Source organism: Bos javanicus, chromosome 1 (assembly GCF_032452875.1).
Source record: "Bos javanicus breed banteng chromosome 1, ARS-OSU_banteng_1.0, whole genome shotgun sequence".
NCBI lineage: Eukaryota > Metazoa > Chordata > Mammalia > Artiodactyla > Bovidae > Bos > Bos javanicus.
The window spans coordinates 97,147,014-97,170,825 of NC_083868.1; the positions used below are offsets into that span (position 1 = coordinate 97,147,014).

The following is a 23,812-nucleotide window of genomic DNA, read 5'->3' on the forward strand; positions in this document are numbered from 1 at the left end:
TACACCAGACTAGAGATGTTTGGAAAATATCACATAAGAGAAATATGTTTCTTCCCATACTCAGTGTGGTTCTGTTAAACTCTGGCACTCTATTTTCTCTCTGTGAATATACCAGATTTTATAATGCAAGATGTTTAATCCAGAATTCAGAAATACTCCATACTCTTTTGTCAAAGAACAATTATTCTCATTTTAAGTTTCCGTGAATCTCACCTATTGAAGCCAACAGGATGTGAATTGAAGAACTATATCCAAAAAACACCTTCTCCCACTCTTTGCAAATCAATTACATTTCAGCTTTTTCCCTCACATAGTCTTTTACAGGGTGTGAGGAAAAGAAGTTCACAAATGCTACTGGTGAAACTATAACAAGGGGTACAATATTTACCCCTTTGGAGGTCAATTTATCATCAAGGACACATTTCATTTTAGGGGCTTTACAGATAATATAGTATAAGTGTTCCAAAAATACAGGCACAAAGGTATTTACTGCATCAAAATTTTTGACAATTAAACTGCAAACAATCCAAATATTCATCAAAATAGGATTATTATATAATACTATATATACAGGCTTTACGAGGAATAAGATATATTATTTGCACTTATATGAAAAGAGATGGTACACTTATAAGATGCTAAGTGAAAAGCAGGTTAAATAACAGCTTATAGGGAACTTCCCTGGTGGTCCAGTGGCTAAGAGTCTGTACTTGCAATGCAAGGGGCCTGGGATCGATCCCTGGTCAGGGAACTAGATCCCATATGCCATAATTAAGAGTTCACATGCCGCAACTAAAAATCCCACATGCTACAATGAAGATCAAAGATCCTGAGAGCTACAAGTAAGACTTGGCACAGCCAAATAAGTACATAATTTTTTAAAAAGAAATAACAGTTTGTATAATATTAGTCTATTTGTAAGATAGAAAAAAATTGTTACCCTATCCATTCGAGTTGTATATTCTCAGAAAAAGAGACATTGATTTGTTCATAGCGGCTATTTTTGGAGATCTGAAAATCCCCAGAGATACTTTTTTCTTCAAATAAGTCAATATTTTTGTTAAAAAAGCATGCATTACTCTCAATAAAAACTTTAATAAGAAACAGAATACCCAAAAGCTAGTGACAGGAGTTAACTAGTTTCCAGTAAAAGAGAAGTGACACCGTTAAATTTAAATCAGGTAATCAGACCCTGAATAAATTAGAATTTATAGAACTAGAAATTTAGAGAATACTTAATATTAGGTTGTAATATTTTTAAAGTACATCCTTGGGAATTCCCTGGCAGTCCAGTGGTAAAGACCTGGGGTTTCACTGCCATGGATCCGGGTTCAGTTTCTGATCAGGGAACTGAGATCCGCAAGCTGGGCCGTGCCACCAAAAAAACAAAAAAAGGCAATAAAGTACATCCTTAAGGAAAAACAGTCACACACATAAGGAACTAAAAGCCACATTTATTACTTCCTGTCCCACACTCTCACTGCATATGAGAACCAGGATATGACTATTACAAAACTACTATTCATTCTAAAATATTTAGTTAGATTAAGCAAACCAGCTTTTCTACATGCACATCAAAACAAATCAGTAAAACTGGCTTTGAACACAAAGAAAAAAAGCAGCTGTCACAAGTCTGTTTAAAGAAATGAAGTAAGCGTGTGATCCTTATTTGCTCTGATATAAAATCCCACAATCAAACGTTTAGTTTCTAGAACAATGTCTCTCATAAACCAGAGAAATCAAATTATAGTCTTGTCTTCCACTGATCCTAGAGAAAATTTTTTCTCCATGTAAGAATGCCCTAATACCTACATGATTAAAAATAAAGGGGAAAAATTACAACTGAAAACTAATTGCAAGGAACTTAAGAATAATTACCACTGGCTCTGTAGGCCTAAATTAAGAAAAGACAGGTATCAGAATTAACCAGGGTAAGAAGGATCATAGGGGAATCAACAGACCTTAATGAAAAGTTTAACCTTTTATTTGAATGAGGCAAAGGCTTTATAAGGTTTTATAGATTTCCCTGGAAAATTAGGGCACTTAATAACTATTTAGGGAGAAAGAACTATGAGTTATACTATAAAAGAATAAGGCTGTTTCATCAGAGAACTAATTTAATTTACTATGTGACTCCTTTAATTAAAATACACTATTAGGTTAAGAAAAAGCAGAATACACTGCAACTCCCAATGCTTAAATCTCTAATAAGTTATATAAAACTAACCCTGGAAAGGCTTGCTACCACCCTTTGTACAATTTACAAATACTCTTTCAGCATGCTATAAATAGTGAGAGACTTTATTTTGGGGGTCTCCAAAGTCACTGCAGATGGTAATTGCAGCCATGAAATTAAAAGACGCTTACTCCTTGGAAGGAAAGTTATGACCAACCTAGATTGCATATTAAAAAGCAGAGACATTACTTTGCCAACAAAGGTCTGTCTAGTCAAGTGTATGGTTTCTCCAGTAGTCATGTATGGATGTGAGAGTTGGACTATAAAGAAAACTGAGCACCGAAGAATTGATGCTTTTGAACTGTGGTGTTGGAGAAGACTCTTGAGAATCCCTTGGACTGCAAGGAGATCCAACCAGTCCATCCTAAAGGAAATCAGTCCTGAATATTCATTGGAAGGACTGATGCTGAAGCTGAAAATACTTTGGAAAATACTTTCCAATACTTTGGCTACCTGATGTGCAGAACTGACTCATCTGAAAAGATCCTGATGCTGGGAAAAATTGAAGGGGGGGAGGAGAAGGGGACGACAGAGGATAAGATGGTTGGATGGCATCACTGACTCAATGGACATGAGTTTGAGTAAACTCCGGGAGTTGGTGATGGACAGGGAGGCCTGGTGTGCTGCAGTCCATGGGGTTGCAAAGAGTCGGACATGACTGAGTGACTGAACTAAACTGAACTGATTACTGAGTACTGCTCTAGACACTGGAACTCCACAGAAAAGCCAGGATCTCTGCTTTCATGGAGCTTATAGTCTACACAAACAAGATACAAAGTGAATACGGGTTCAGAAGAAAAACAGGGGTTCTTGAAGAACATGACATCTGAATTAAGACCTGAATGACAAGAAAGAGACAACCATGTGACAATCTTGGAAGAGAACTCTCCAGGCAAAGACGAAACAAAGTATAAAGGTACCAAGACAATTTAAAATGGATGGCTCTAAACCAATTTCATTCATTTATTTGTATTTTTATTTATTTTTTGGGGCACATCACCTGGCATGCTGGATCCTAGTTCTCTGACCAGGGATTGAACCTGTGTCCCCTGCAGTGGAAGCTTGGATTCTTAAGCACTGGACTGCCAGGGAAGTCCTAAAACCAATTTCTTTTAAAGAAAACGCATTATCTAGGGAATTCCTCAGTGGTCCGGTGGTTAGGACTCCCTGCGTTCATTGCTGAGGGCCCTAGTTCAATCCCTGGTTGGGGAATTAAGATCCCACAAGCTGTGCAGCATGGCCAAAATAAATAGATAAAATAAATATACGTCTTTTAAAAAAACAAAAAACCCACATTATATAGTGACTTCTATATGCACTACAGTTTGAAAATCACTGAATGCAAAAGCACTACATGGCGAATAAATAAAAAGAAATGATCAAAACAGGACTAAAATAACACTGCCTTGGGTAAGAAACAGTATATTGATACTAACTATATTTTTCTTTTGCTTTTCCTCTTTTCTTGGCCATGCTGTATGGCTGAGGTGATCACAGTTCCCTGACCAGGAATTGAATCCAGGCCATGCAATGAAAGCGCCAAGTCCTAACCACTGGACCCCCAGGGAATTCTCTATGCTAGCTATATTCTATGCACTGTGCTAAATTATATAGTTTCATTTTCAGGCTGAAGACATATTATGAAATATCCACATCATTTATAATTAACAATATTTAAACAAACCTTTAGATAGAGAAGGTCAAAAAGTAGTTGAATAGATGAGAAAACTCAGTCTTACTCTTAAATAGTACAAAATATAAAATACAAAGCTAGCATTTCACTTATTAGATTTAAAAAACGTTCAGTTCAGTCGCGTGGTTATGTCCCACTCTTTGTGACTCCATGGACTGCAGCACACCAGGCTTCCCTGTCCATCACCAACTCCCGGAGCTTGCTCAAATTCATGTCTATTGAGTTGATGATGCCATCCAACCATCTCATCTTCTGTCGTCCCCTTCTCCTCCCTCCTTCAATCTTTCCCAGCATCAGGGTCTTTTCAAATGAGTCAGTTCTTCACATCAGGTGGCCCAAAGTATTAGAGTTTCAGCTTCAACATCAGTCCTTCCAATGAACACCCAGGACTGATCTCCTTTAGGATGGACTGGTTGGATCTCCTTGCAGTCCAAGGGACTCTCAAGACTCTTCCCCAACACCACAGTTCAAAAGCATTCATTCTTTGGCCCTCAGCTTTCTTTATACTCCAACTCTCACATCCATACATGACCACTGGAAAAACCATAGCCTTGACTAGATGGACCTTTGTTGGCAAAGTAATGTCTCTGCTTTTGAATATGCTATCTAGGTTGGTCATAACTTTCCAAGGAGCAAGCGTCTTTTTATTTCATGGCTGCAGTCACCATCTGCCGTGATTTTGGAGCCCAAATGTTAAAGACATAATACCTGAGGCTGGTGAAGGCAAGAGTGAAGGGATGTTCTCATTCAATGTAGTTGTGCCTTAAACTGGTTTAACTTTCTTAGACAGCAAACTGTCACTAGCTACCAAAATCTACAATGTGCATACCGTGTGCATTTACTACTGAGAGAGTCCCATACAACAGAAGAAATTTACATATAAAAATGTTTATTATATAGTAGCCAAAATCTCGAAACAGTCCAATGTCCATCAATCAAAGATTAAATAAATCATGAAATATCTACAATATGGAATATTTCACAGGGTTATAAAAAAGATAATGATATAAAGGGATGCATACTGAAATGAAACAATGTCCAATACTCATTATCAAAGTTCACTGGCTTGCATATATTTCTTTTTATGTGAAATAAGCTGTTTATTAGTGATATATAGAAATAAGAATATTTATATATGCATAGGATATATCTAGAATGATATACACTAAGCTGTGGTTTCTTCCCTTAGGACCAGGACTGGTGAGGGAAGAGAGAGGATAAAGGGTAAACAGAAGATTTTTTAAATTTCATAATCATCTCTACTACTTTTCCCCCCCAAACAGTAAACATGGATTACTTTAGAGAAACTTTAAAAAATGTCTTAAAAAGTGAGAATGGGCTTCAGTTTATCCATAGCTTGAAGCTAGAAAAATATCTTTTCAGGGCTCTTCATATTAGTGAATACAGAAATAGCCAGCCCCAAATATTGAATTAAAATGCCATTCCTTAAGATCAAATTCCATGCGTATTACAATTAATTGAGAACCATTACACAAAACTAGCATATTCAGGCATCTTTCAACTATACTTCAGTGACATTCCATCATGTAAAATAAAGGCTAATGTGGTTTGCAAAGCCTTCTGGGATCTAGTCCTATGCTTCTCAAACTGTAATATTCATGCAGCTCACCTGTAGATCCTGTTAAAATGTAGATTCTGATTCAGTGATGGGGCTGGAGAGCCCCCTTTTCTACTAAGTACCACAGACTGTACTTCAAGTAGCAAGGATCTAGCCCAAGTTCCTTAGCACTCCCCATCCTTAATTTTGAAAATTAACTGATTTAAAAAATTATTTAGAAACTAGCTTTATCTTAAGCATCTCTCCCTCAGCAGTCATTTTTTTAAAGTAAATTAACATAAAATCTCAATTTTTAAAAAGCCCTTTTGGGGCAGCAATAATAGCCCTTATGAATAATCAGCATCTGATCTGAATAGCAATTGAGTAGTATTTTAATTATTTGCTGGCAGGGGGAGCTATATTTTAAAAAGGAGCATTAGTGTAATTAGGCCTCCATGGCTTCTGGTTAACACATTAAATATAAAAACACTCTACCACCTCCAAAGTTTCTACCACAACCCACAAAGTTGCCACATCCACCTTCACAACCTCTCTGTGATCCACAGATTGCGTTTCTTGTCTAGGAAGGGCCTTTTTCATGTCACAGCTCATCCATTAATAGAGTGGTATTTCTGAACACCAGTTTTATCAACTGTGTCATGATCATCAAAAGTTACAAAAGCAGGGACTTCCCTGGTGGTCCAGTGGTTAAGAATCCACCTTGCAACACAGGAGATGCAGGTTTGATCCCTGGTCAGGGAACTAAGATCCCACATGCCGAGAAGCAACTAAGCCCACACCCTGCAACTACCAAGCTCACACGCCTCAACCAGAGTCTGTGCACCGCAATGAAAGATCCCCCATGCAGCAACTCAGGCCCGACGCAGTCAAATAAGTAAGTAAATAAATATTTTTTAAAAGTTACAAAAGCAAATCCTCTCTTTTCTCCACTCTACCTGTCTTCCTTAACTTCTATAGTTTCAATCTTGCCATACTTTTCAAAGCAGTTGCTCATATTCTTCTGTATCTTCTTTAATACCATCAACAAAAATTTTCTTTGCTTTCAAAAGAGCATTAGGCTTTACAGAATCCTCCAGAAACAGCTCCCTGGTTTCACCAAACACCCAGCAACTTCGTGTGGTTCTGCACTCATTGCCACGTCCACCTCTTCAACACTTGAGTAAGTCATAAGACTAAAAGTCCTAGAATGTTTTGTCTGGGCGTCTCTCATCACTGCTCGATCTGTCAGTGTGCCCCATTTCTCAGAATGTTCTCTTAAAATGTCGTCTGTAGTTTCAGAGCAGAGTTCTCAACTGTGCTGGTTCCTCTGGATCATGGCCCCCCTCCTTCTGGTGGTGGCCAGCTGGGGGTGATCTGGTAGTGGTTTTACCTCTGTTCCCTGGTGGCTCAAATGGTAAAGAATCCACCTGCAATGCAGGAGACCCAGCTTCGATCCCCGGATCGGGAAGATCCCTCGGAGAAGGGAATGGCAACTCACTCCACTATTCTTGCCTGGAGAATCCCATGCACAGAGGATCCTGGCAGGCTACAGTCCATGAGGTCGCAGAGTCAGACATGACTAAGTGTGACTAACGTTTTCACTTTCACTTTGAGATCAGACTTGCCTCTTCCAACTCAGGTTCAACAATGGGACCAAGAGGAGGAGGCCTCCCCATTCTTTCAACTTAGTGAATTATTGCCCTTCCCCACATACCATGTTCTTCATACCTTCATGCCTTTTTATATCTTATACTTTCCTTTTTCTCTATTTCTTTCTGGTTCTCCCCTTACCTACTCCCCTTCAAAAGCTTTTACTCTGTTAGAGGTTTAGTTCAAACTTTGCAGATATTTCAGGCATATGTGAATGCGGTTTCTTTCTTATTCTGAGACTCCTATGCATTCAGGGTTGACTGTCACACTTGTTTTTTGTTAAGTCCATCTCCCTGTGGAGTTTGAGGATAAAAAATATCCGTTCTCAGCACACAGATACAAAATAAATGCTTTCTGTGTACAAGTCATTAAAGAATTAAGTTTCTAGGACTTTCCCGGTGGTCCCGTGGTTAAGACTCAGCTCCCAGTGCAGGGGGCCCAAGTTTGATCCCTGCTCAGGGAGCTACACCCCACATGCTGCACCCAAGAGATCGCAAGCAGCAACTAAAGATGCCACGTGCCCCAACTAAGACTCTGCACACCCAAATAACATTAAAAAAATAAATTTCTGCCACCACCTTTGAAATAATGGTCGTCACAATCACTTTTTCAATTAATTAATTAATTTTGGCTGTGCTGAGTCTATGTTACTGTGCCAGCTTTTCTTTAGTTGCAGCAAGTAGGGGCTATACTCTCTGGTTGTAGTGTGATGGCTTCTCATTGCAGTGGCTTCTCCTGTTGCTGAGCACAGGCTCTAGGGTATGTGGGCTTCAGCAATTACAGCTCATGGGCACTAAAGCACAGGCTCAAATAGTTGGGGTAAACAGGCTTAGTTGCTCTGTGGCATGGGGGATCTTCCAGGACTGGGAATAGAACCTGTGTCTCCTCCATTGGCACTCGGATTCTTTATCACTGAGCCACCAGGGAAGCGCCTCTCTGGTACTCTTTTAAACGCTTGAGGGAAAATAAGAATGGCATCAAATTTCTAACATACCTTTCCCTCCTTATATTAATTAGAATTTTTACTACACTTTAAAAACAGACAACAGAATGGCATCTGAAATCAAATGCTCACACAGGCAGCCCTCTCTTTGCCACTCACCTTCCTCATCTATCCATTTCATGGTGAAAAGTTGTTCGTTGTCAAAAGAACACATGTCTCGAACCTCATTACAAAGACCCTCGAAGGATATTGAAGGTTCAAAATGTGTTATCATGATATCCCTGAAAAAGAAAAAGGAGTTTTAAGTTAGAGAGTGACTAATAATGCCTGATGTTTTGATGGACTTCAGAGATTCTGTGTGGGCATCAACACGTGTCACTTCCAGTAAACTATCTCTGTAAAAAATAAAACACCAATACTTAATAATGCTTAAAAATAAAAACAGTGGTTTTGTGAGAAATCTTAATCTCCCCTCCTCATTCAAGAAGCCCACCCTACCTGCTTTAACAAATAGGAGGTCCACTTTTGTTTTAATGCTAGTTATCAGAAGCTCACTCTTTTGTGAGTACTATACTCCAAAGACAAGTAGCTCTATTATTGGTCGGCTTCTGGATTATACTTAACTGAAATATCTTACAATCTCTAATCGCTAATCTCCCCTTCCCTAGAAGTCTATCTTCATCAAAGAGATGGCCCTTCAAAAATTTAATAAGGATCTGTCACGTCCTCTTCTTCAGCCTTAACTTCCACAGACTAACCACCCAGATTAGCAATCCAATTCCCAAAATCGACTTTAAAATATAATTCATATTATAAGGTAGACACCCCAAAAACAAAGGAATAGACATAAATATGCATTTATTTTCACATTACTGTTAGATAAATCATAACACTTAAATAAATCCACTGAGCAGCTATTTACTACAAGACTCAAAAACACAACAAAATGTTTTAGAACAAAAGCCTGGGTGTTCCTCCAAGGAACCATGAGAAGACTCCCTGTGATCTGATCCCCACAGAGTAGCCAGCCACAGTCATCCTTTTCAGGGAAAGTCAAATAGACCCAATGACTAATTAAACAAATATATAGCGATCTCCATGTGCCAGGCTCTGTCATAAGGGTTTTACAAAATTAACGTTGTTCACATCTTTCCTTTGCTTTAAACTCTCCAAATGCCTTTCCCAAAAGTAAAGGGAAACCAAAGTCCCCAGCAGGGTCTACAAGGCCCTGTAGGAACTGGCCCTTGCTGCCCCTCTGACCTACCTCTTCTACCACTGGACAGATAAACCAGTGTTTAGAGTCCACCATCTACCCCAGCTACAAATGTAAGCTTGATGAAAGCAGGAATTTTGTTCATTATATTCCTAGTGGCCAACACAATGTCTAGCACAGAACAGGTATTCAATAAGTAGTTGTTGAAGAAAGGAAGGAAATGCGTTAGGGACTGTGTGAACTGACATGGGTAGTTGGAATACAGAATGTGGAGTAAGAAGTAAGGTGTTAAAATTGTTAGTCATCTGCAAAAAAAAGTTAAAACTCCAGTCTTCAGAGACTCTACAGAAGCTTAGCAGAGAGCCACACATGGAAAGTGAATGGCCTTTTCTTGAAAACGAGCCTCTTCCTAAGCATATCATGGTTTCATGCCCCTGTCTTTTAGAACTCTCTCGCCTTGGCTTTCGTAACAGTCTGCTTCCCTGTCTCCCTTTCTACCATTCTGAACACTTATTAAGTCTCCTTCTGTCTTCAATCATAAGACATTCTTCACTCCTTCTCTCATATTCCTTCTCTGTCTTTCTCTTTCTGAAACCTAATTCACTTTTAGTGTTTTATCTATTAACTCTATGTAAGTATCTCCTAAATCTGTAATTTCAGCTCTCTTTGTAGTATTTAATACTCTAGATAAGCTGGTTCCACTTTCTATTCTTAACGTGATCCCACCATTTCCAGCACAAACACTCTATTATAGACATCTGTACTCACAATCCCTATATGTAAGACTTTGATGATCTAAGTTTTAATCCTGTCACTTCCTCAGTTTAAGGAGGGAGGTGGAAATTTTTCTTCAACATCATCTTTTTTTCTTCAACATCAACTTCCATTAAAACTTTTTTAACCTCATAGCCCCAATGGTCTACACTTCTAAACCTGCCCAACCTGTATCTTATGCTCCATTTTTTGTTATTAAATTAATTATATACACACATCCTTAGCTAAATTATAAACTGGAAGATAAAAAATTCTTGACTCTTTACTACATTCATGTAACTATTTTATGTACACAATAGGGACTCAAATATTCCTTAACTGAATGTAGAAGATTGCCAGGAGAAATATCAATAACCTCAGATATGCAGATGACACCACCCTTATGGCAGAAAGTGAAGAGGAACTAAAGAGCCTCTTGATGAAAGTGAAAGAGGAGAGTGAAAAAGTTGGCTTAAAGCTCAACATTCAGAAAACTAAGATCATGGCATCCGATCCCATCACTTCATGGCAAATAGATGGGGAAACAGTGGAAACAGTGGCAGACTTTATGCTTTTGTGCTCCAAAATCAATGCAGATGGTGACTGCAGCCATGAAATTAAAAGACGCTTACTCCTTGGAAGGAAAGTTATGACCAACCTAGACAGCATATTAAAAAGCAGAGACATTATTTTGGCAACACAGATCCACCTAGTCAAGGCTATGGTTTTTCCAGTGGTCAGGTGTGGATGTGAGAGTTGGACTATAAAGAAAGCTGAGTGCTGAAGAATTGATGCTTTTGAACTGTGGTGTTGGAGAAGACTCTTGAGAGTCCCTTGGACTGCAAGGAGATCCAGCCAGTCCATCCTAAAGGAGATGAGTCCTGAATATTCATTGGAAGGACTGATGCTGAAGCTGAAAACTCCAATACTTTGGCCACCTGATGCAAAGAACTGACTCATTTGAAAAGACCCTGATGCTGGAGGGATTGGGGGCACGAGGAGAAGGGGACGACAGAGGATAAGATGGTTGGATGGCATCACCGACTCAATGGACATGAGTCTAAGTAAACTCTGGGAGTTGGTGATGGACAGGGAGGCCTGGCGTGCTGCAATCCATGGGGTCACAGAGTCGGACATGACCGAGCAACTGAACTGAACTGAACTGACAAGGAAATACCACTGTTTATGTTTCCTTAGCCTATAAACATATACAGATTCTTTAGTGTGTTTCAGGTGTTTGAACAAACAGGTTATATGATTTTCATAATAACTGTCAAACTAATCCTGTTTTACAGATTTAAAAAGCAAAAGCACAAAGGAATATTTGCCAGAGTTTTACAGGAAATAGAAAATTAATTCAAATCCACATCTCCTAATGACACTTGTGGATGCTGTGATCTGACCATTCCTCTCTCCACTCCGCCTGCAGAATTCCCCATTAGCAACAGAGCACCTGTCACACCAGCTGCCGGGAATGCTACCACCAGACATCCCCAATCTTCAGCCTCTTTCAGAGATTTGACTCCTCATCTACAGTCAAAGCCCGTTCCTGGTCAGCCCACAACTAATGAGCAATTCAGTATAAAGGTCCTACATGTGACTTGCAAAAGCTATGAAGTGCCAATTCATCTTTAGAACTCCCAGAGGGTGAGCTAAAGTTTCTGTTGAGACTTCACAGCATCTTGATATTTTCCTACCTAAGCTTGCTTCCTTCCCTCCCCTTATCTTCCATAGCTATCAACCCCAAAAGTACTCCTGAAAAACCACCTGAATGCTCATCTGCAGCACTACCTCCCACAACAGCATCCACCCAAAGCATAGCTACCATCAGATGTTATTTTGTGACAAAAGCATAATGGGTACAATAAGTCAATCTCACTTTTAAGAGACTGGCTAATAAAAACTATAATCCTTGTTTCAGAGATTTAATGAGTCTAATTTAGTACATGGGCTTTCCAGGTGGCTCAGATAGTAAAGAAGCCACCTGCAATGCTCGATCCCTGGGTTTGAGCCCTGGTTGGGAAAATCCCCTGGAGGAGGGAATGCCAATCCACTCCAGTATTCTTGCCGGGAAAATCCCCATGGACAGAGGAGCCTGTACAATTTAGTACATGAAACTGATTTTTTTTTTTTATTTTTCAGTGAAAATACATGGCCAGCACAAACAAATTATACACATTCCCCCAACTAAATGTAAAATTCTGAGAGTAAGCATTTTGTTTTGCTCATCGCTGTATCACCAATATCTAACACAACATCAGGCCAGAATGGATGCTCAATTAATATATGTTGAGTAAATGGAGGTGTCGTATGTTGGACTCTAAAAAAACCACGAGGAAATGTAAGATAAAAAGCATTCCACAAAGGAGGAATGACATATTCGAGGTAGCCATAGTATAATGGTTAAGACATGAGCGCTAAAGCCAGTATGTTTGGGTTTGAATCCAGGCTCTATCACTTACCAGCTGTATGGTCTTAAGTGAATTATTTGCCTTCTCTGTTGGCTCAATTTCCTCACCTATAAAATGAGAATAATATTATCTCCTATGGTACTTTAAGGATTTAATGTGTCAAGTGAATTCACACTTGTAATACTTAGAATAATACCTAGCATATTGTTTGTCTTTTAGTCGCTAAGCTGTGCCTGGCTCTTTTGCGATCCCATGGACTGCAGCCTGCAAGTCCTGGGATTTCCCAGGGAAAAATACTGGACTGGTTGCCATTTCCTTCTCCAAGGGATTCTCCCAACCCAGGGACTGAATCTGAGTCTCCTGCTCTGGCAGGTGGATTCTTTACCACTGACGCACCAGGGAAGACCAACCTAGCATATAGCTTAATGTGTTCAACATACCCTTAATGTGTTCAAGAACTTTTAAAACTTTATGTATTCATATAATACTTTAAATAAAAGTGGAACTTTATTAGATGAAAATAATCCAGCTTTCTAAATACAACACACAGATTGTTCAATATGGTGGAGGGAACAAACATCTATATCCTTTCTGAGTGAAAGTATTAGTTTCTCAGTCGTGTCCAACTCTTTGTGACCCCATGGCCTGTGGCCCACCAGGATTCTCTCTTCATGGAATTCTCCAGGCAAGAATATAGGAGTGGTTTGCCATCCCCTCCTCCAGGGGATCTTCCCAACCCAGGGATTGAACCCAGGTCTTCCGCACTGTAGGCAGATTATTTACTGTCTGAGCCACCAGGGAAGCCCCTTTCATTCTAAGGGCCCACCGAAATGACAAGTTTATCAAAGTCTTAGAAAACAAAAAAAGGCATCAACAGCAGACCAGAAAGTATGAAAAAATCCTGGATGACTGAAAACAGATGAGATAAAATCGATGGAGAAAACATACCAGCCCCCAAAATTAAAGTTAACTGGAACCCTTTAAAGAGAAAAGTTTTACTGACACAAAATTACTTTTCCTTCTCTAAACATCTAATCACACTTCTTTGTTTTTCAAGTGTATCACACTTACATAAGCATTCATTATAAGTGCTTTTAAAAAACTGCTTTAAAAAATATGAGTTAAAGAACAGAATAATGTTATATACCTTTACAATGTAAAAATTAACAGGAAAAATCGAGACGTGAGAAAGCAAAAGGAAGTATAAATTCAAAAACATGTCTTTCCTAATGGAGAGTCAACACTCTTATCTAAAACTAATAACTAAATATAAAAGCAGAGAACAAGAAAAAAAATAATAACCTGAATTTAAAAATAGTCAAAGGACTTGAACAGACACTTCTCCAAAGAGCATATAGAAATGGCCAACAAGCTTAAGAAAAAAATGTTTATCGTCACTAATTATCAGAAAAATGCAAACCAAAACCATAATGATAGGGCAGAAATTAACACAACAAACTATATTGTAAATCAACTGCACACCAACAGAAAAAATCACAATAAAATGTCACCTCGTATCCATCAGGATGGCTACTATCAAAAACCTAGAATAACAAGTGTAATCAAAGATGTGGAGAAACTGGTGCCCTGTGTACTATTGGTGGGAATGTAAAAAGGCACAGCAGCTATAGAAACCAGTATGGATGTTCCTCAACAAATTTAAAAAAGTATTTCCATATGATCCAGCAGTTCCACTTCTGGCTCCATATATCCAAAAGAACTGAAAGCAGGGAATCCAACAGATATTTGTACACCCACATTCACAGCAGCATTATTCACCATGGCCAAAAGGTGAGTCAACCCAAGTGTTCACTGACAGATGAATACATAAACTCAATGTGATATACAAACACAAAGAAGTATTATTCAGCCTTAAAAAAAAAAGTAAATTCTCATACATGCTACAATATGAATGAATCTTGAAGGTGAAATAAGCCAGTCGCCAAAAGACAAATACTATATGACTCCATGTGTATGAAGTATCTAAGGACTAAGGACTAAGGATTCGCTCAGTCGTGTCCAACTCTTTACAACCCCATGGACTGCAGCCCACCAGGCTCCTCCGCCCATGGGATTCTCCAGGCAAGAGTACTGGGTGGGTTGCCATTTCCTTCTCCAGGGGATCTTCCCAACCCAGGGATCGAACCCAGGTCTCCCACATTGCAGGCAGACGCTTTAATCTCTGAGCTACAAGGAGTCAAATTCATAGAAACAGAAAACAGAATAGTAGTTGCCAGGGGCTGGGGGTTGGAGGAAGATGGAAGAGTTGTTAATATGTAACTTCAGTTTTGCAAAATGAAAAAGTTCTGGGGATTGGTCACATAACAATGTGAATATAGTTAACACTACTCAACTGTACACTTAAAAATGGTTAAGATAGTCAATTTAAAACATTTTACTATAATTATAAATAAAAGAAAAAGCAGGAGGAGGTATATTATTTAAGCTTTAAATGTAACCACAAGAAAAACTAAAAATTGTGAGGAGAGGAGGCAATGAAAAAGTGCTAAATTTCTTATCTTTCATACTGATCAACAGATATAATAAAAAGAAAGCAAAATTTTAATAGTAGTTAAATCTTGGTGGTGGAAATGGGGATTAGGAGGAGACAAGAGATAGAAAGAAGAGGTACTTTGTAAATATTGAAACCCTTCTGAATGGCATAGATTATTATTAATTTTTCTACCATGTAAAGGTATGATTTTATGATACATGTTACTCTGTAATAAAATAAATATAAATAAAATATAAAACAAATTTTAAATTACTGTTATACATAAATAAAATTATTGTTCTAATTATTTTTAAAGTGTGTATTTCAAAAAGAAAATTAAAGCAGAAAATAGTTCCTTCCTCTAGTGACATTAAAAGGCAACTTGCTTACCTTAAAGCAATCTTTCTTTCAAATTATCCCCCAGGTTACTATTATGAGGGGGTGAGGATTGGGAGAATACATTTTAGAACTAAATCAGAAGAGAAGAAAAGGCTTTCGCTGAACTTCCCTGGCAAAGAACAAGTGTGACATTATCTCTCTGAATGCAAAGAGAAGAAATTAGTATGATCAGGTGTCATCAAAATATGAGTTTCTTATTAAAGTTCTCTCATAGTTACAATTAACACTATGGAAGCATATTTGTAAATAATACAGATTTTTCAGAAACTTTATTTTTCAAGACCTGTAAAATATTTACCAGACTGTGCAAATACTTTTAAAACATGCTTTAAAAATCCTTTAGAAAACATAAGTACATACATCCTAAAGAGACTCAGTGAAGCAGTCAGGCTTCATCAACTGCCACTCCTTAAGTTCCAGGAACTAAAACCTTTAGGGGACTTTTTTTTTATAAATACCCCTCTAAGCAATTGGGTAAGCACCATGTTCATTTATCCCACAATCACCAGATTCTTATTATAGTACCAAAACTAAAAATAAACTGCAAAATAAAGATATTACTTCTAAGGTACAAAACAAATTATCCATGGAAGATTTTTTTTTCCTGGTTTTAACTTCAGTGTTGGCATAAATTAGCTTACCACTGGTCTTCAACAATACAGTCTGCTTTACCACAAAGATGCCCAAAATGGTAAATTTAGATATAGTTTTAGCTGAATTTAAAAAAGAAAAGAATAAAAGCATTTTTAACTGTGCTTCACCAAACAGTTTTAAGCATTCATTATGTTCCTATGTTCTAAAATAAAGAATCTAAAGCTTTTCCTTAGGACTAACTGCTTTAAAAAAAAAACCTGAAAAAAAAAAACAAACCATATTCAGTCCTTTCGCTATTTCAACATAAGCTTTTTTCCTAAATTAAATATAGCAGAATCAGAAAAAAATTTTTACTTGTGTTCACCAATATAATAGATTTAGACACGATTATCCATGGATGTAATACCACTGGGTAAAAGGTGGTGAGGAAATATTTGTACCATCTCAAAGTATCATCCCTCAAATTAATTGTTAATTATAAGAAAGCCAAAATGCAACATCTATATTTTAATAGTCAAGGAGATAGAAAAGAACTATGAAATATGAATTTGAATATAAAGAAAAAGTAACCTCAAAAAGGCCCATCAATATATTAACAGGGCAAAGGGAAACTTCTCTGAAGAGTAAGACTCAACTTTGTATTGTGGTTTACTAAGCCTCAGTATTATCATCCATAAAATAGAAATGATATCTACTTCTCAATATTGTTTAAAAAATATTAGCGTTTTTTGCCAATTGTATTTGCAAGAATTTAAAAGACCGATAAGATGTAATGGAATCATAAGGAAAAATACTTCATTTGTACACTGTTATTGGGAATGTCAATTGATATTTTTGGAGGACAATATCAAGTTTTAAAATAGGCATATCTTCAACCATGCAAGAATATATATTAAATATAAGGATATTCCTTCAACATGACTTAATAGAGCAATTTAATGAAAATTCATCAACCAGAAAAAAAAGATTATATAAATTATGGTGTAACAATAGTATGCAAGACTATGTGCCAATTATACAGAAAGAGGCAGATTGCTCTATGTATATCTGCCTGCTTATCTGTCTATCCCGACATGGAAAAGTGATCATGAATGAAAAAACTCAAGGTACAGAAACACATATAAACATGTGAACACATTTATAGGAAAAATAAACGTGTGTGTATATGTATACATATAATACATTGATATGATGTAGAATATCCCCAACTGTTAACAATGCCCCCCCAGGAAGTGAGAGTGAGAGGTTATGGGGGAACTTTCTATTTTATATATTTCTGTATTTTAAAAATTAACTCTGGTGCCTCGTCTTTATGATCTGTAGTCGGCTGCTGGTGGCATTTTTGTTCCTATCTTTCTTCTCAGCCATGTTCCTACATAGGTTAGCTGTCTGTCACGTACAGTGCTGGGGACACAGAGCAGGCACACAAGAAACAGCTGTTCAATTGCTTCTGGACATTTCCACCTGGATGCCCCCAAAGCAAATTTTGATTACTTGTTCCAGGGAATTAATTACCTTCTCTAATAAATCTCTTCTTTCTCTATTCCCTAGTCTCTCCAAATGAGAAAATCCAAGTCAGACTCAGACCCTCTCTCTTTTCCACAAGCAATCACTCTCTAATTCATAATGATTCCACCCCCTGAAATCACCCCAAATCCACATCTTCTTTTCCATCTCAGAATCTCTCACCTGGACTCCTTCCAAAGCCTCCAGATAAAGTTTCATCCATTGCTCATTCATCTACTACACTGGTTCTAAGAGTGATCTTTCTAAAATAAAAATCTAAATCATACATCCCTTACTTAAAATCTTCACCAATGAGAAATAGTCTGAAGTCCAAAGTATGATATTCGAGTCTTCCTCATCCAGTGCCTGTAACCTTCTTACTAGCTCACTTATCAGTGCCCACTATACACGTTATGTCCTAATGAGAAATGACTATGGGACTAACAACTAAATCCATCTTAACTCCCCAAGCATATCATGCAGCTGTGCAATGCCTGGAATGACCTCCCACCCAACATCGTAGTCCACCAGACAAACAAACTTATCCTTTAATAGCCTCAAACACCGCATCCTCTAGGAGGGCTTCCCTCAACCCAAACTCCTCCCCAAGAGCCATCCATACATATAAACACACACATACACATACACACACACACCACTTTATGAACTTTTTAAAGTCTTTCCTCCTACAAGTCTCTCGGTTCCTCAAGGGCAGAGCCTTATACCCACCTCGACATCCTCTGTGACCACTCTGGTACCATGTACCTGGCTCAGAGTAATTGTTCAACAGTATTTATTAAACTGAGTTGAAACACACTTTGGTAAAATGTGAAATCCTAAACAAGATTGGGTTTTCTAAAATCTGTGTTTTGATTAGGCTCATTTGAACCATGAAAGAAACAAACACTCAAGTAATCTTAGAAAGAGGGTCCAGGAGCTGTATTAGAAAGCTATCAAGAAACATCGCTTTCTCTTCTCGTTTCCTCAGCCCTTCAGTTTGCATATGGCAAGCCTGGCCTCACCAGCCTCTCTGGTAACTCTTCAGCTTCAGTCCTCGCTGCTGACAAGCAGTTTATCTCCACATTATCTAATCCAAATTTCTGAGAGGGTTGTTTTGGGTTTGGCAGCAGGCCACCATGCCCTTTCTCTCTCTCTGGTGAAGCTATGGATCTGCTGCCTCTGCTCAGGTGCCGGGCCAGACAGTCTAGGACCAATAACTGACCTTCCCCTAACTTTCAACTCAATATATCATTCTTATTTCCTTAGAACCCATACTGGAAGTATATCTCTAAAATTGTTTTGTAATACTTTTAAAAACACGTCTTGCCAAGACTTGTCCACAGTGAGAAAATCCTGCATACTTCGTCACTGAACCAGCTATACTTTCCAAATATGTAAGGAGCTCATCCCATTTTGTTTATAGTTGTGCACTGAAAGAATCCTCTGGATTCGTAACTGCTCAACAGCGGAGGTTTACAAAGCTTTTCGCAAAATTTCTCTTATGTTTATTATGCAAGGAAATGAGTAGTCCAGATATTTTCTTGTTATATTCTACCCCGTAATATCCAGTAACTTTATATAAGGATAGCACACACAATGGCAATCTACCACTAACCCACAAAACCTGTTTCTCCTCCTCCAAACTAACAGTAGGTAATGATTGAAGAAAGGCAGGCTACTCAGTGACAAGCTCATGGGAAGAGGAGTACAGGCCAGGAGACAGGCACTCTTAGGTGGTATCCAATAAACTCACATTCTCAGGGCTATTAATCTTCTGCTTAAAAACTTGAAAAGGGCTAATTAAATATCTTTTATATCTAGGGAGACAGCACATTTCCACTAAGAACAAATTTAACATGAGAACACTAAACATCATTGAAAGGGGCAGCAATTCATTCACTAAAAAATTCTGGTTATTCCAAGATTTCAATATTCACTGGAAAGAAATATTATTAGAAGGGGATAAGGGGAAAACTCTCCCATAACAGCTGTTCTCATAATGTGAAAGAAAAGAAACTTTTTCATATGCAGATTGTCCTCACACTTCTTGATGGTAAAGGAAGAATTTTCTATTTAAAAACCAGGCAGGTGTTCTAGACAGCCAACCTGTTTAACTATCCTCATTGGTGACTCATTTTAGTTTCATCTGTAGTAATGAGCAGCTGACTACACAATGTAAGAACCATCAGTTTGGGCTATTGTTAATAAACATATAATCTTAACAGATCTAATTTCAGAGGTCAGAAATTGGAACAATTTGGAGTGCTGATGTTGTCTTCAAATGAGGCTTGAAATGAAGGCACTATTAGAAAGCTTTCATTGAATAAAGGCACTAAACGGCAAGAGGTTGATTCACTACTAATCAAAATTCAAAGGTTTTAAAAATAAGCAAAAAAAATTTTACACTGAGTGTCTTGGAGACATTTTAGTCAAGCATTAATAGGGTTATAAGTCCTTATCCTCCTTTTTAAAAAAAAACTAGAGCTGTACCTACATTCTAAAGTAGAGCAGACTTAGATTTCTTTCCAAGGAGAAGGCAATGGCATCCCACTCCAGAACTCTTGCCTGGAAAATCCCATGGACGGAGGGGCCTGGTAGGCTGCAGTCCATGGGGTGGCGAAGAGTCGGACACAACTGAGTGACTTTGCTTTCACTTTTTACTTTCATGCATTGGAGAAGGAGATGGCAACCCACTCTAGTGTTCTTGCCTGGAGAATCCCAGGGACAGGGGAGCCTGGTGGGCTGCCGTCTATGGGGTCGCACAGAGTCGGACACAACTGAAGTGACTGAGCAGCAGCAGCCAGCAGCAGCAGAGGCCTATTTGGGCCTGTATGTTATCAGTGGTAAAACATCAGCCTGTCAAGGCAGAAGTCACTGGTTCGATCCCTGGGTAGGAAAGATCCCCTGGAGAGGGAAATGGCAAACAGTAGTCTTGCCTGGAAAATTCCATGGACAGAGGGGTCTGGTAGGCTACTATCCATGGGCTCTTTGGACTATCCAAAGAGTCCAATACAACTGAGCAATTAAGCACGAGGCCTATTTGCAATTGTCAAACTAATAAAAACAGGAGAAAAAAGGAAGAAGCACTATTTTCATGTTTCATAGTTGGAATCATTGAAAACTACCTAAATTTAACGTCAAGAGTCAGAAAAGTAAACCGGTGAACTAAAAACAATAGTTTAACAATAAATATGAGAGGCACAGGGGAGCAAGGAAGCAGAGGGTAGGGTGTACCCAGTTTATCATCTTTCAGAGGAAGGAATCGCTAGATACCATCTAAAGCTGATAAATCACACAACGGAAGTATAAAACTTTAAAGTAAGAAATAAAGGCAATCTCCAGAAGAACAAGAAATGAACTATCAATAATAGTTAACTCTTGAGGTTGGGAAGACTGGATGGGGAACACTTTTCATTTTATATTTTTAAACAATTTGCCCGTTCCTACTGTGTGTGTGTGTGTGTGTGTGTGTGTGTGTGTGTGTGTAAATCTAGCTTTTTAAAATTGTCAATTATCAGACACTATAAAAAAAGAAAATGTACTATATTTCATTCTCTGTACCTAACAACTCACAGGCTGTCAACTTTATAAAAGAGAGCAGATTCTAAAGTGAAATATCTCATCTGTCAAAGATAAGGTAAAGGAAACAAAGCAATTTTTTTCCAGTGCAAAGTACAGAGCTATTGTTTTCAAATCAAGACTTCCTTGATCAATTTAAGCAAAACCACGGTTACTGTCCAAAATAACTCCTTTAACTACTCCTGAATACAGTCAAGCTAATAAACAGAGTCCGAGGCTTCACTGCAGCAAACAAAATAATAAATCCTTTTATCAAATCAGTAAGACACATAGGAGCTTATATTTTCTTTGAAATCAAAACAAGGGAGGCATTTTGAAAGTTTGCTATCTTCACTGATCCTCTCAGGAATGTAAAAGTATGCACTGCAGTTTCAAACCTCCTAGTGCTTGAGTTTTTTGTTTTTTTTTTTTAAGCAATTTACTTCTGCTTGGACAAGCAGTTACGACAGGCCACAGAAGTTGGGTTTTCTGTTAGCCCTCAGTTTCAAATCTTTAAGTTCACACTAACAGTTCAGCTTTCTAATGTTCCTAAATGTAATTATCTCAAAAAAAATTTCACACCTCAACGGAACTCAAAGGAAGGGGGACACTTCAGATTACTGATTATGGAATATGATTTAATACTGTGATTTTAGGACTGGGTTATTTTTGGTAACCACAGTAGTTGTAACTTAGGTGATAATATGAGTAAAGATCACAGATTTTAAAACTGCTTATTCTCACCCTCTTCTCTTCTTGCAGTATCTCACCCTATCGGACAAGACTTAAAAAAAAAAAAAAAGACTTAAAGCAACACTGACAAAGAAGAGTTCACGAATTTTAATTTACACATACACAACCTAACCTAGGCGAGACCTAGTACCTAATGCATATCCCTGAAAACACATCAACTTTACTCAAATATAACCCCTACGTCTAATATACTGGCAGCCTGATCATATTCCTGATACATGTCGGGAACAAGACAAATCTGACTTAGAAAACCACAGGCTATAGGCCTGCTGGTAATCAAAAGGGTCAGCAAACGGAAGCAATTCCGTCTTTAAAACCTAATAGTAAACTTAGTTAACTAAGGCATCACTCAGAATCAACTCTCAACTCCCAATACATCCAGACTTAAAAGACGTAAAGCTCTTTGTAAATCTTAGTAGGCGAGTCTCTCAAACCCACCGGGGGACCTACTTACTCCAAGGCTCCTCCCCTGGACCCTACTCAGGATTCTCAGCCGTGGGGTTCCAGGGCGTCCTGCACCACCACTGGGTGGTGGTGTCCCCATCCAGTGCCCGGTGTTCCTCCCCCGACCACTCGGTCATCCATCCCGAGTCCCCCCGACTAGCCCGCCCAAACCATTCCTCCCACATCTCCAGCCCCACATTCGCCCCTCCTCCAGGCCAAGCCGAGCTGGTCTTTCTCCACCCCTGCCACCCCCACCGCAGGACACTCACCCGCGGTAGTAGGCTTTCACCCGGACCTGGTGAGAGTGGTCCCCAATGCCGCCGCCTGCGATCGGGTGAGACATGGTGCTGCTGTCTCTCTGGGTCGGCATCTCCTTATTCCCCCGCCTCGCCGGAGGCCGAGGGTACGGGGGGCGCGCCGGGCGCCGCAGGGGACTCCGCAGCTCGAGCCTCCCGCGGAGCCGCGGCTGCCCTTTCGCCTACCTGTCGTCCCCGCCCGCGGCGCGGACCCAAGTGTCGCCTCGCCTGGGCAGCCGGAACCGCACGGCTCCTCCCACCGCCGGCGGCCGACTCTGCCTCTACGACCGCCCGGGCCCTGCACGCCTCCCGCCTCCGTCCCTCCCACCTCGCTCGCTCCAAAGGCCCACATTCCGGGGGAGGGCGGGTGCAACCATTGATCCAAATCAAGGAGCCTCAATGTCCGGCTGAACCATTCTTACGGGAGTAAGGCAAAGGGGAGGGAGGGTGGGGGTGGTGCTGAACATCATATCAGATTCCCCGGCAGGGGGCCTTTTGTGGGAGCTGTAACTGAGAGAACGTGAAGATTCAAATACTATACTTCTGTAAAAAGCCCTCCCTACAAATATGGTTGGAGACAAGTGCTGCGGCATCTCACCCCAGTTTCCTAACTTGGTCGCGTCCGCGGTCAGCCGACTGGGGACTCGGAGAAGATTTGGTGTGCGGGTTTCTGGGATTTGGAGTCCCCGTGGAATTCTGGGACTTGAGGTTCCTTACGAGTAGAGAGCCCCGCCTTCTGTCTGTCTCCGGCTCGTGCCCCAGGAAACTTTGGCGTGCAAATCCTGAATCCACCTTGGGCATCCGAGGACATTGGAAATGATTGGGATTCGTCACAGTCTAGACTTTCTTCTCTGCTGAATTCCCCTTCCAATTGCATAAATCATCTCAATTATACAGTACCTTTTTGGGAAAGAATTTGATTAAGGGCTCAGCATGCGAAGAGTTGACTCATTGGAAGACTCTGATGTTGGGAGGGATTGGGAGCAGGAGGAGAAGGGGACGACAGAGGATGAGATGGCTGGATGGCATCACTGACTCGATGGAAGTGAGTCTGAGTGAACTCCGGGAGTTGGTGATGGACAGGGAGGCCTGGCATGCTGCGATTCATGGGGTCGCAGAGTCGGACACGACTGAGCGACTGAACAGAACTGAACTGATAGCGTCTTTTCGGAGAAGGCAATGGCAACCCACTCCAGTACTCTTGCCTGGAAAATTTCATGGATGGAGGAGCCTGGTAGGCTGCAGTCCGTGGGGTCGCGAAGAGTCGGACACGACTGAGCGACTTCACTTTCACTTTTCACTTTCATGCAT

At 39.5% G+C, this 23,812-nt stretch overlaps 1 protein-coding gene across 2 annotated transcripts in view; it reads right to left on the reverse strand.

Annotated features, from left to right (window-relative positions):
* Positions 1–22,809, reverse strand: part of PRKCI (protein kinase C iota) — a 70,798-nt gene extending 47,989 nt beyond the window's left edge. The window contains exons 1-3 of one of the 2 annotated variants that reach the window (XM_061416183.1): positions 22,475–22,554; positions 12,509–12,564; positions 8,240–8,361 (exon numbers count right to left, since the gene is read on the reverse strand). In XM_061416183.1, coding sequence (XP_061272167.1) covers positions 8,240–8,354 — 115 coding nt within the window. In that variant the 5' untranslated portion in view covers positions 8,355–8,361; positions 12,509–12,564; positions 22,475–22,554. Of the gene's footprint in view, positions 1–8,239; positions 8,362–12,508; positions 12,565–22,474 lie in introns of both variants that reach the window. The other variant, XM_061416174.1, reaches the window with a different exon arrangement.
* Between the last annotated feature and the right edge of the window lie 1,003 nt (positions 22,810–23,812).